Here is a 14,171-nt window from a genome sequence, read left to right as displayed (position 1 = left end):
GTGCAGCCGCGCGCCCCGCGCCCCACGCCGGCCTCCGGCGACGACACCCGGGCCGCTGCGCTCCGGATCGGGCCCCGGGGAGCGCGGCCGCCCCGGTTCTCGCCTTCCCCGGTGGTCCGGCCACCCCCCGCACCACCTGTAGCCTCCCCCATCCCCACCGAGGCCGAGCCGGTGGAGCGGCCGCCGCCACCCCGCTCCGCTCCGCTCCGCTCCATCCCCAGCCCGGGCTCGGGTGGTGCGGCCGCATCCTGCGCAGCGGCGGCGGGCGGGGCGGCGGAGGGGGCGGGAGGCGGAGAGGACCGGCCACCATTTAAAGCGGTAGCGGCGCGGCGCGGCTCCCCAGTGCCGTGCTGCCGCGGAGCGCGGCGGAGGAGCCGCGGCCAGGGCGGGCGGGAGCGGCCGAACCTCCCCCCTCCCCGGCCCATCCCGCCCCGCCGGCCCGGCCCCTCCGGGCTGCATGAAGGCGCTGGGGAGCGCGGGCGGGAGCGCGGGGCAGCGCCCGGGGCATCGCCCGGGCGGCGGCAGCAGCACCATGGTCCGCCTGGGCAGGCTCCTGCGGCTCCTGACTCTGCTGAAGTTGCCCTGCTGCTTGCTGGAGTTCCTGCTCTCCGAGGCGGCCCAGGGCCAGGAGATGTACGCGCCCCACTCCATCCGGCTGGAGGGGGACATCACCCTGGGCGGCCTTTTCCCCGTCCACGCCAAGGGCCCCCCGGGCGTGCCCTGCGGGGACATCAAAAAGGAGAACGGCATCCACAGGCTGGAGGCGATGCTCTACGCCCTGGACCAGATCAACAGCGACCCGGACCTGCTGCCCAATGTCACGCTGGGCGCTCGCATCCTGGACACCTGCTCCCGAGACACCTACGCGCTGGAGCAGTCCCTCACCTTCGTCCAGGCTCTCATCCAGAAGGACACCTCCGACGTGAGGTGCACCAACGGGGAGCCGCCCGTCTTCGTCAAGCCGGAAAAAGTAGTTGGAGTGATCGGGGCGTCGGGAAGTTCGGTGTCCATTATGGTGGCCAACATCCTCCGGCTCTTCCAGGTAGGGCTGCGCGACGGCGGGCGGGCGGGTGGCGGAGCCGCTTCCCGGCGGGCCGGGCTGTGCCGCGGGGCCCTGCCCGCCGGGGACGGGCGCTGGAGGCGCCCGCGGCTCCCGCCGCTTGGAACTCCGTTCGTGCCCCTTCAGGTGCTTCGTTTGCTTCCCCTCCGGAGCATCTTGTTTCCCTCCCAGCCACGCTCTCTGTTTCAGCGTCCTCCCCCGTCTCCCTTCTCCACCGTGCATGGCACTTTCTGGATTTATCGCCCCATTTGCAAGAAGCAAGCCGTGAAGGGAGGGGGGGGGGGAAGGCAATGATTGAAATGGGTTTGCTTTAGAGAGAAATATGGCTCGGCAGAGACGCGGGTGCAAGGCAGGGGGGGAACGGCCGGGACGGGCTTCGCGCATGAAATCTCCGCAGCCGCCCCCGTCCCGGGGGTCCAGGGAGGGTCAGGGGGGCTCTGCCCGGCGGCTCTTGGCGGAGACGGGGCTGCTCTGGGCAGCTCCAGCCACCCGACCACTTTTTGGAGCCGGCTCGGTTCGGGCTCCCTCTGCCATCCGGTAGGGTGCGGAGCCAGCGCACCCCGCGCTGGAACGGGGGCGGCGGGGAAGGGGAGTGGGGCCGTCCCGGGGGCTGGGGGCGGCTTGGCCGGGCTCCGGCTACAGCCCGGGAGCGCCGCTCCGCGCCGCCGGCCGAGGCTCCGGCAGCTCCCGCATGCGGCCAGGGATGAGCAGAGCCGGCGGATTGAAGAACCGTGTGTGTGTGTGTGTGTGCGTGTGTGCGTGTGTGCGTGCGTGTGTGTGTGTGTGTGTGTGTGTGTGTGTGCAGGGGAGACGCTGCAGCGCCCGCCCGATCCGCTGCCCCCACCCCGGGGCTCGGCCTCGCTGCCTGTTGGGGCACGGAGACCTGTCCCCCCCGCCCCCGGCTGCATCCTCCTGCCCTTCTCCTGAGTCCGGGAGAGAGCATCCCCCGGGGCTGGGGGTTGTCCCCTGGGGCTGGGGGTGTCCCCCGGGGCGCTGGGTGCAGCCGCCGGTCCGGCAGCGAACACCGGGTGCTGCTCGGCAGCGATCGCGGGTGCAGTGGCAGTGACAGAACCGCCACCAGATGCATCGTGAGCAGAGGAGTTTTCTCGCTTCCTATCCTACGCCTTCGCATGCGGAAGGTGGTGGTGAGGTTTATTTTTATTTTTGTGCAGCGGGTGGAGAAATCCCCCGCTTTTCCCAGCTGGGAACTCGTGAGGTTTTCATGGCAAATCCACCCAGCAGTCGCTGTTACTCCTTATTCCCATCTGGCTGTTGGTACCAGATACCCCATCGCATGCAAGATAAACGGTGGGAAGCGCTTTCTCCCACCACTACCCTTTGCACTGCCCAGTCGGACTCGGTCCTGTCCATTTTGCTGAAAGAACATTAAGGATCTGGTTTTGTTTTTCTTGCTCACCTCCCCCTCTTGGCAAATTAAAATGCAACTTGTACTGCTGCTGGATTCAGCGGTGTACTGAATCTCTAACGATTTGTGCGGGTTTAACATGCGGGTCTTCGTACTGAGATGCTGCCTCCGAGCAAGCAGCCCGGCTCGTGTGTGTGAGCAAGCTTGGACTCGCTGTGTGCGCTCTACTTCTTTCTGTTCGAGACTTCTTGCATTACAAACACCCCTTCCTGGGCTGCAAAGCAGATGATCTCATGTCCTGCCTGAGCTGGAGCTGCGAAGCTGGGAGGGATGCGAGTGGTGAAGTTGTGCTGAAGTACAGGTTCAGCAGCCCCTGTGGGTTTGACCAGCCAGCAGGCTGAAATTAGCCAGCTGGTTCTTCCCGAATCGCGTTTAAGAGCAAATCCTGGGCACTCTGTACCGAGATCTCGCTCAGAAGGAAATCCTGGTCACTGGGAGCCTTTTGTGTAATGCCACGATACCTGCAAAATCCTTGATATGTTACGTAACGGAGTTTGCAGAAAATGAGACATTTGGGCAGCTTCTGTGTGTAGACGTATTTATATAAATCTAAAAAAATGAATGTATTGTGACTAAGCATCTGTTCAAAATTGCTTTTCAACCAAATCATCCAGAAAGCAGGAACTGGTACGTACTGAGAGGGATTTTACTGATCATGTACTTTACAGTTTGGTTCTGCCTTCTTTAGGCAGATTTCCGTGCAATAAAACTGTTCCCTATTGTCCTCTCCTCCTTCAAAACACAGTTCAGACCAGGTCCCAGCCAGGGAGAAATAAGACAGAAAGAGCTGTTTTAAGAGAGAGGAGGAGAATTGGACCTATGAAGTAACTAAGTGCTGTTGTATGGAGGCGGGTGAGAAGCTGTAAGTTACTGGAAAGAAAAAAACAACCACAAAAAACTTGTTAACCTCAGTACTTTCTCAAACGCACGGGCTGCTGCAGCCAGCTCGCTCCTCCTGGGCCACTGCAGGTTTGCTGACAGCGGCAGTGGTGAAAGGTGGGTGATTTGCTCTTGAACACATTTTCCTGCTCAAACTGGCTTTTCCCCAACATCTCATAGATGAAAACTCTTTCCATCTGTGGAGGCCTCTGCGAAGAAATCTCACTGGTGTTGACATTTCTCTGACAGCATCTTGGAAGAGAAATATTTGTACTCTACCTTGACGCAGGGAGAAGATATTTATGTATATAAGCCCTACAGGGCACAGTGGGGTTTCCTCAGCCAGGCACTGATGCTCAAGGGGTTTCCTCTCCAGGAGGGGTGAAAGTTAAGCTGTTCACCTTCCTCTCTGGGTATGAAGTTACAATATCTCTCCATGCAGCTCACCTGTCTGTCCCCAATCTAGCAGAGAGGTTTGGGAGCACCTTTAGCTGATGCCAACAGGTGGATCATCGGGAGAAAACAGCACTGAGGTCCTCTGGTTGGAGTTGATCCATGTAGTTATTGCGTCAAGTTTTGTAGAAGTAAAAAAAAATAAGGATCTACATTAGACTGGGGCTTTAGGAAAAGTTCCTCCCCCTGCTTCTGTCTCTCCATCCCCGTTTATCCCAGCATTGCACCTTGGATAGAAGATGATGGGAATAGTTGGGGCAGGGGGTTTTCCCTGGAGTGGTGGGGATGACACCGAGTCCCAGCTTTGCTGGAGCAAAGCGGAGCCATGGCCCTGGCGGTGCCTTTGACTGACGCGCTGCTGCTGATGGAGCGGAGCTGTCGGGGCTGCTGAGGCTCAGACACAGCCGAGTGGGTCATCGCTCTGAGTCACCCAGGACGGGCTGATGCCTCAGAGGTGGGCACAGGAATTGCCAATGAGGGCAGGGTGTCTCCCAGCACCAAGTATGTGAGGATTTCTCTTCCAAAATGACAACTAATGAGAGATGCAGCTGCCCTGCAGAAGCACAGGGTTTAGAGGAAGGGGGAGGCTTTACACCCAAGTCCAGTGCCTGTCACTGCCGTGAGCTTCGTGTGGGACCTTCCCTGAGTTCCTCCAGTTTAAATGTTCAGCATCATGCCAAGGTCCATCCTGAGGAGCAGGTCAGACCCACGGCTGAGCCCGGAGCAGAGCTGGGTGTTCGAGTCCCTTGGGAAGCTGAGGCAGACGAGCTCTCACCTTGGAAGGGGTTGAGCTGGGGGTGCCACTGGCTGGATAGTTTATTTGTGCATCTCCATTATTTAACTTCATCCCCTCCAGCAGAAGGATGTGAGTGCCCTGGCAGGGGTTAATGGGAGATAAGCCTGCTGGCAATGTCCCTGTGCAGACCAGAGCTGTTTCCCAGGGGTTGTGTCCCCTCCCTGCCCTGGGCATTAAACATGGAGCGATTCTGTGGCTGGGGACGGTGGGCACAGAGGTGCTGCCAGCGCCCCCAGCTCTGTTGCATTAACACAACACAAGGGGCGATACCGTGTGTGGTGGACCGTGGAGATGGGAGTGCATAAATATTCAAGTATGTCAAATAGAGAGAGTTTTTCAAAGCACGATTCTATTCGAGCGTGCCAATAAATAGTATGCCGATTGTAAATTAAATATCTGTTCTAAAAATAAACCCGAAACAATTTGGAAGGCTGTTTCCAAATGCATCGGGGAGTTGGAGGCAATATGTTTTGAGGCTGCTAGTTTTGCATTGTAAAATATATTGTTACTTCACAGTGTCATAGCTTTCCTTACAAATTTAACTCCATGAAATTCAATAACTAAGCTGAAAAAAAAATGCCAAATGTTTCCTCTGCTTCATATTTTCTGGGAGTAGAACCATGCAATATGGGGAATATTAGCATACTGGTTTCTTTTTTTATACTAGAAAACTAATTTTTGAACTCCCTTAGAACTACAGACTTCTCATTACAAGCTTTAATAATGAACTAATTACTGCTTCAGGTTTTTGTCCTCAGTGGATGTCATTTCAAAGAGTCAGTCAACAATTGTTCTTTCCAGCCTGAATTTCTCTTTGCTTTTCCCGGTGATGGCTCTTGTGGCCCACGGGGGTGTGTTACCCAGCCCCTTCAGGGGACTTTCGAGAAACCAGCGTGGGATAAAAGACTACAATGAGATTGGGAGTGTAAATTGAAATTTTCCGCATATCCCTTGGGGGCTCTTGGCTGCATTTCCATCCGCGGGCACCTTCCTACTGAATGAGCAAGACGAAAGTTGCAATCCTGCCTTCTGCTCGAGACACATTGGAGCCGGTCGAAACGCGGTTCTTCAGAAGGGAGGGCAGCTTAGCAGCGCAGCTCGGGGTTGGATGCTGCTGCTTTTCTTAGAGCAGCGTGTGTGTGCCAGGGCTCGGAGCGAGGATGCTGCTCTGCCAAAGCATCGCCGGGCTGTGGCTGCCGGGGCCGCCGCGGTGCGGGCGCTGCAGCCGCTCTGGTCCATGGGACGCGGCTCAGGAATCAGGGACGTACGAGAATCGCTTTGCAGAACGTGTGATCCCACCATTGCAAGAGATTCTTCTTCTTAAGTGTGTGGTTTTTAATTAATTTTGTGCTACTCATCCGAGGGCGACACTTCATGGCATCACTGAAAGATTTGGCCAGTGTGTGAATAGCAACGGAAGCAAAGATCTGTCCTTGCCAAAGTGCAGCCAGCGGTCTGAAGACAAGAGGGTGGCTGAGAATGTTGCAAAAGACCGAGGATGTTTGATTGTGTAGGTTCTAAAGTGTTTCATGCAGCTCTACAGCATCCAGTAAAATGTGTGGTTTGACTAAGTTCTCGCAAGAACGTTATTGGAGGCCTTATTAGACTTGCAGGGCATTTCAAACAGTGTCTCCAATTCCTTCACTCTGCAGCAAAAGCCTTTGCAAACTGATTGTTCTCCCCTCTCTCCCTCTCATTGAAGTTTCCAGCAGGAATCTGGGATTTAGGCCCAAAGGTTCCACCTGTAGGTTCTGGGTGCGAAGCCAAAGCTTGGTGTTGAGCCCCTCCTGCTGAACTCGGCTTAATGAGGTGGTAGGAAATGGCCAGTTTAATTGACTGCAATGTACCTGCCATGGGGGGGACTCGGGTTATTGCTGGTTTGGGGAAGAAAACTAACACACTCCAGCAACATTTTTCTGTAGATGCTAATATATTTTGGATTCATTACCAGTTTATTGCATTTTCTTCCTCTTTTAATGAGACAACACTGGTTGTAGGAAGTGGAGTAATGTTTCATTTTATAAAATATATTTCAGGTGCACTTTTTCAGTTAGACTCATAAGGAGGATTTAACAAAAAGCTGAAAGCAGGAAGCGGTAAACTTTAATTCTTTTCCAAAAATGGCTTTTGTGTTTCTCAGCAAGCTTTCGTTTTCATCAGTCTCTAAATATCTGTCCTTGTTACTGATGCACCTAATCCACGTCAACAAGCTGAGCCGTGCGGGTCTGCTCTATTGTTGTGGAAATATTGGGCTACATTTAATAGATGCGGAGTCTTATTTTGCTGGTATAAATCAAAAGCAAAGGAGAATCTCTGCTTCAAGAGTTCACGAGTTTCCACAGGAAGCTCCTAAGGGAAGGCTGGAGATGCTATGAACATGGTGGGTTGGAAGTAAAATCTATTTTCTTGACAGGGCGAAATTCAGTATTAGCGATAATCTCAGCTCTTAATCTATTTTCAAGTGTCTCTCTGTAGACTTTGGGTAGAAGGGACCACAAAGAGTCATTTGGATCAAGACTGGCTGTGCCTGGGGAGGGATGATGGTGCTTGTGTGAGCCAAGGACCAGCCTAGGACGGGGGGAGATGTTGGAGCGCGTCCACGTGTACGGTGAACACACATTCAGCAAGTGCTCTTGTGCAATTCCCAGTTTACTCTTTGAAATGGAAGGTGACCTCTTTGGAATGACAAATGGAGGGATCATTTTGAGGCGCTAATTTTTATGAAAGAAATATTGATCTGGTTTCGAAACTTGTAACACTAATACTGTAAAACTATATGTACTATATTCAGGATTTCATTCTATTAAATGAGTTTTGCTTGGAGGCATTAAAACCATCCAACGCAATACTCTGCATCACAATATCAGACGTTGTTATTTCTATTTATAGTGGTATTCAAATTAATCTCAATGAGTGACAATGCTGACTGTCTCAGACACAGGACTATGATGAATTTTATCATAATATTGGAAGATACGAAGCATGTAATTAAGGCTGTTTGGAGAGCATGGAATTCAATATAGTCAGGTCATTAGTGTAGCGGAGTGGGTATCCAGGCAGAAAGAAATTTTAAGAAAAACAAGTATTTCTAAATCCTTTCTCATTCCAGATGATTCCCAAGGTTCTATAAAGCTCAAGGCAGTAGAGAAGCATCACCAATTTAGCAGAGATTGAAGCAGGGCCCTGTTATGGACCACTACAGTGTGGCAGCCCTGTCCCAGGCCACTGGTCACTCATGCATGGTCACCAAGGATTTGACCTGCTGGAGTGACTCTCATACCTGTTGTCAGGTGAGACATGAGGAAGGGATTGTTGGCCCTGAGGGTGGTGAGAGCCTGGCCCAGGCTGGCCAAAGAGGTGGTGGATGAACCATCCCTGGAGACATCCCAGGCCAGGCTGGACAGGGCTCTGAGCAACCTGAGCTGGTGAAGATGTCCCTGTCATGGCAGAGGTGGCACCGGGGGAGCTGGGAAGGTCTCTTCAACCCAAACAATATGATTCTATGACCTGCAGACCATGAGGCTGCCGTGCAGCTGTACTACATGGGGAAGAGACTCAAAACGATGGTGGGACCTTCACCTCTTGACTGCGCACCTTCTCCAGGGACAAGTGCCTCCAGTTGGCAAAGTTTGTCAAGTGGCGTTATATTTCCAGAGAAACCATAACTCCAGCAGTGTTGCCCAACATCCCTCTAATTTAGTCTTTATTGTGATAAGCGACGCTTTTGCTGTGTCATTTGGGAAGCCCTTGTCTTCCCAAGGTCCTGCACTGCATGGCGTGGCACAGGTGACATCTTTTCACGTGTAGGGCACATCAAACAGCTCTGGTTTTGTTCAAAGGGTAGCCTGACCTATGGGGGGGAGAGGGACAGTTAGGACCAGTCTCAAGTTGCAAGATTTCATTCTAATGATGGTTCTGCTTAACGTCTGTGAACATGTTCGTGCCTGTAGGTGGACGGGATCCGGCTGATTCACTTGGAGAGTTTCAAGCATCGCTTTGTCCTGGTACCGTCCCGCTCTGGTCCCTTGGGTGTTCCTCTCTCATTTTCAGTGAGGGTCCTGTCACCAGCTCCTCCCGGTGAGCCTGGGATGGGACCTGCATAGCCAGGCTGGTCCTAGCAAATACTTGCCTGAGTTATTTTATAAACTTTTCTCAAGAATATTCTATAACCTCCATGAAAGGCTATTTCTTTCCCTCTTAATATCCAGCTTTTAGCCTCTTTGCTGGAAATTTTTGTGGTTTTGTTTTGACTGTGCTTTCACAGCAGGCTACGAGGCTTAAGTGCAACACCAGATGCAATAGGTCTCTTCCTAAAGCAAGACTTCTGCTCTCCCTTCTGTGCGGGAAATGAGGTACAAAGAGTAGAGGGTTTGAATGCTTCAGTGGGAGAGATTTATCTGCAGGATTAACGTGCACTCAGCTGGGACTTGTGAAAGTCCCTTTCTCTCTGATTCAGGCTCAAGATGTTAGCCTCAAGCCCCAATGGTCTGGATGGGCACTAGTGGTTATTTTAAGTTGTCTTGTCCTTGTGATGCGTTTCCAGTCTACGCTACCTGTGCTAGAAAACAATAAAAAATCCCACAAGAAATTTGCCTACATGATAACCCTTGTTTAAAGCACTGAAATTTTTTCAAATGAAGACAGTAATAAAATCCCAGTTGTCTCTATCAAGAATCTTGGATGGAGAGGACAGAGGGCTGAGGAGCCCTTTGTGCCTCCCGTGGCTCAGATGGAGATGCTCAGCTTTGGGGCCTTGCAGGTTTGGTTTCTTTGCTACCATTTTAGAAGTCGTGTAGAGCAAAGCATTCTGCAAGCTTATGTGCAGAAGATTTTCTAATAAATTTATTATTCATAAATATTTTAATAACAGTAATTAAGCATTCATCAGAATGGAGATTTGTTTCAATGTCATTACATTCAGCCTCATAATTACATGCATGGTATTTTTGTGCACAGTGCGAACTGAGTGCAGTTGCTTTGCAAACGTATTGCAGCACGTGGAGGAATTTACATCTGTGCAGGGTTGGCATCAGGCAAGTTATTCAAGTTCTGGTATTGCCAGAGAAAGCTTGACCAGGTCGACTGGTGGCAAATTCCCTTTTTGCTATGAATATGGCCCTTAATTCTGGTACAGCCGCGTGTTTGCAGCTTTCCAAGTACCTCTGCTTGAGAAACACAATTTGCTAAGCTTGGTCAATGTTTTTGTTTTCAGCCACGATGCAGAGGCCGCTAATGTTGGATCCCAGCAATACGAGAGCAATCCCAGCACACTTACTTTAAATAGTGAGGGTACAAGGATGAGCTCAATGTTTGATAGGTCGCCGATGCTCATCGGGAGTTGTGGCAGTGTATCCTGACTATCTCAGTACTTAAATTCCATGCTAAAAACACATAAAAATCAAAGGTAACCTGATTGAATCCCACAATTTAAAAAGTGTTTCTGTATGGCCGGAGTCAAGTTCGCTGCTGATGGATGGCAGCGGAGCTCTGGCAGCTTTTACCAGCTGTCCGTACACCAGGCTGTGCCTTTCTTTTCTATTCATATCTCTTTATTCCCTTTGGAACTGGGTAGGTTCCCCAGTTCTGTGACCTTTGGGGCACCGGGTGTGCTGAGCTGCCCTTAGTGTGGTCGTTTCTGCCGGCAACGCGTCAGAGATGAGTGTGGAACAATAAGATGCAAGTTAATCTAATGGCTGGCTGGAAGGGAGAAAATTGCCCTGTTGGCATGAGAGGCCGGGCAGCAAAACCAGCAGCTTTACCGGTGCTGGGACAGACAACGTGCCCAGAGCTGGTTACTCTGCTCAGCCCATCAAGGTGGAGTCATAACAGGCAGGATCAAGGCCAAATCCTGTTTAATAAAAAAATGGCAGGAATCAATCAAAATATGCAGGGAATCTGTCAACTCAAATTTGTCTGGAAGTTGTTATGATAATAGAAATGAAATCCAGCACTAATAGAGAGATTTTATTTATATTTTTTTGAAGAAGGTAATTTTGCAGTGGGACTCAAATGCACGGGTGTGATATTAACAATTAAAATTAGTTAACTGACTTTTTGGGGTTTTGTAGTTTTTATATCCAACAGCAGTACAGAAAATCTCAGAGTGTTAGTGATGTAAAGGAAATTATCTTGTTAAGGTGTGTATACCTTTACTACAGTAAAGGATTTTCAAAATTAGGAAAGGCTATTGTGATATTTGGGTGCTTTGGTCCCCCAGTAAGTCCGTGGCAACTCCACACCTGTTCCAGCGCTTGGAAAGATTTCCTGTGGTAGAGCGTTGATGCCCTGGATGAAGTGGTTTGTGAACAGTGTGTATGGCATGCTGGAAGCTGACACAGAAGAATTAATTTCCCATCTGCCTGCAGCAACCACGATGGCGTCAGCCCCTGGGGACTTACAGCTCGTTTGCACTCCCCTAGCTGAGCTGGAGCTGTGGAAGCCAGGAAGTGTCTTGACTTGGCTTCTTGGAGCGTTATGGAGGATACCAGGGCAGCTGCAGAAATCTGTGCCACATCTGGATGGGGCAGCGGGTGGATGCTGTGCAGGCTGCAGAGGTGCCCAAGCCCATTGAAAGGCGACTTTCAGCACTAGGAATATATATATATATATTGGTGATACGATAAACTGTGAAGGGCATTACATCCATGAAGAAATGAAAGAAATCACAAATGAGAGTTTTTCCCACCTGTGATAAATGTATTCTGCTAGTGAATCAAATTGTTATTAAAAAAAGCCCCCAAACCCCGTGCTTATTCTCTCAGGAAGAATCTTCATACTTTTCAGAAGAAAATAAATACCTCTGAGCACAAAAGCGCTGAGGAATGAGGCCGATAAGTCTCCTTTGCCATGTCCTGCTCAATTCAAGCAAAGCTGCTGCTGCTCAAAGAAATCCATCTGTTAGGGAAATAATGGCTGGTTATTCAAATGTGCGTCATGGTTGCATCTGTGATGAATGCACGTATGTCAAATAAAGCTCATACTTGTTTCTGAGTACACATCTATGCTTCGTATTATAATTTATACTTGATATTTAAATATATAACGGCTCTTTCCCGCTTATATTAACCAGCAGCTGCTCCTGGCTCTAGGCTCTGCTCAGCCCCAGGGAAAACGCCACATTTGGGGCAGGTTGGGGGCCCTCCGGTGGCTCACAGGGCACGTTTGCATGTTTGCAAACATGAAAATGCAGCAGCAGCGGGGCACATTGTTCATGGGCGAAACTCTGAAAGAAGTTATCGGTTCATCGGAAATATGAACTGTTCCACAGGGCAAAGCAGCTGATTTGTGACACCTCTATGTGGCAAATTATTATAGTCATCTCTATGCAATGGTTTATTTATACAGATTGCTTTGGTTTGCCTTTTGCTACCTTTTTAAATCGAGTTTTTGAGCAATAACTGTGTGCGTCTCCCTCTTCCCTCCCCCTGCGGTTCCTCCCTCCGCTCCAGCAGCCTGGGGAATTGGTCTGACAGCTGAGCCCGATCTCCAGGGTGAATTTGAGATCAGATGCTATTGGGTTAGTGAAATGAAGTTTGTATTTCGTCTGCCGTTATAAAGGTATCATTGAGCCAGCAAAATTAGCAGATCATTCTTTTTGTCTCTCCTACTGCTTTTGTAGAGCATGGTAAATCTTATCACCTCAATGACAATGAACACGGCACACATTAAAAATAACAAAAATAACTAGGTCTAGTTTAAACACACAGTGAGGAGAAAACACAATCATCCTTCTCAATTGAACTGCGTATTGTTCATGAATCTTTTTGTCATATTTGTTGACTGAGGGTTTTGGTTTTTTAATGTGCTCCACGAAGCCAAATTAAAAACGCCGGTTGGTTAATGAAATAAAATTGCACTGAGGTTTGTGCTGCTTTGCATCTCAGTTTTAAACTTGGCGTTATACCCTTGCAGTTATATGTTACTATATCCTGATCTATAGTTACTATATCCTGATCTATAGTTACTATATCCTGACATACAGTTACCATATCCTAAGAGTTACTCAGTGGGGGGTGAGATGGAGTTCGGGCTGTAGCAGCGGTTGGGCTACAAAATTACCTTGGGAAGGGTGGAAAATGCCCCCTGGGGGTTGTCAAAGCTGCTAAGTGGAAATAAAGTGCATTTCCAGTTCCTCCCATTTTGGTTTTATCCCAGCCTGTGTCTGAAAACCAAGTCATTATATTGATTATGACTGTAAAACTTAATAAGACATTCTGGTTGTAAGTGGTGGTGGCCTTTTGGGGAGTGTTTCAGTGGTGGGAATTAAGGTTACGGTGAATCCCTCAGACCCTTTGGTTGCTCTTTGGTTGCTCCCTTTGCCATGGTCCACATTCGCAGGCTCAATTTTTTAGTTTGCTTTGCGTTGACTAAATCCACGTTGCCTTTGGGTGACCGCTGGGTTCCATAGGGATGCTTTTCCCTCCCGTGTGTTTTGCCATGGTCCGTGGTGCTCCCCCGGTGACACGGGGACAGCGGATGACACAGGACCCAGTGACCATCGCAAATCCCTTTGGAAAAGCTCTATGTGCTCAGTGAATTGCCCGGGATACTTATGGCAGGGAAGGGGCATACTCGGCTAAATGGCAGCCTGTCTCTGCACAGAACAAAACACTCTTATAAGCTACAGCAATTTTAAAAACAGAAACCAGGGAGAAAATGGCCTCGCAGGTACAGAGCACTCAGACAGGGAATTGGCGTTAATGCTGGGGATGGAGACCGGGAGCTGCAGGAGGCAGCAAAGTTACCGCTCTCATCTGTCTCCCTTATCAAATGTATTTTTGGTCGTAATTTGGACAAAGAACTCGCTCAGACTTGAACTTGTTCTGGTGTGGCTGGTGGGTCCAGGCCGGGTGTGATGGGGGGATCGACCGCAACCCCACGGCTGCTCTGGAGGGCTGGTTTGCTTTGGGAAAACCTGCGTTGTATGAAATCTGTCGGGCCCAGATTAGATAATATCTGATTCCCAGAAGTAGCACATGACCTGGCTGCGGAGTGTAGTGGGTGAGCACCCGGTGTAAGCCTTCGAGCCTCTCAAACTTGACAAATTTATTGTCAGAACAGCAAAAAAAGGAAGAAAAAGATGTTTTCTCTCCAGGTCTTTTTCCTCACCCCCTCATCCCTGTCCCAGTGCTCACATTAATTAAGCAAACATGGTACAACTGTTTTCCTTAACAGCTGGCAACGTGTAGTATGTGCAGTTAGACCTTAATCCATCACCAGATGCAAAAGCCACAAAGCACTTCAGTTTCTTTGTGAAGGGCATACGGCTCAGCTCAATTTCAGGTGTCACCGATATAAGACAAATATTTAGATGACATTGTTTGTTTGTTTCGGGGCTATGAAATACACCCTGTCACAGAAACCAACAGAATTTGTGTGCAGGGTATGAACCCTTCCCCATGAGGACTGCCCTGAGGACGTGGGTCTGGAAAGCTGGCCAGTAAGGTTTTGACCTCAACTGGGGCTTCTGATTGCCAGTATAATATTAAAAATATTGAAAATGTAAAGGCAGTGCATAAACACCTGGCTTTTTGGCTGGAGCGGCTGGTCAGCGGGAT

At 50.1% G+C, this 14,171-nt stretch overlaps 1 protein-coding gene across 1 annotated transcript in view; it reads left to right on the top strand.

The window, feature by feature from the left end:
- Positions 1–348: 348 nt before the first annotated feature.
- The window catches only part of GRM7 (glutamate metabotropic receptor 7), a 240,943-nt gene continuing 227,120 nt past the window's right edge, over positions 349–14,171 (top strand). Inside the window, exon 1 of the mRNA XM_065845743.2 lies at positions 349–1,042. Coding sequence (XP_065701815.1) covers positions 458–1,042 — 585 coding nt within the window. The 5' untranslated portion in view covers positions 349–457. The remainder of the gene's footprint in view (positions 1,043–14,171) is intronic.

Source organism: Patagioenas fasciata, chromosome 10 (genome assembly GCF_037038585.1).
Source record: "Patagioenas fasciata isolate bPatFas1 chromosome 10, bPatFas1.hap1, whole genome shotgun sequence".
NCBI lineage: Eukaryota > Metazoa > Chordata > Aves > Columbiformes > Columbidae > Patagioenas > Patagioenas fasciata.
This window is presented reverse-complemented; position numbering and strand designations above follow the sequence as displayed.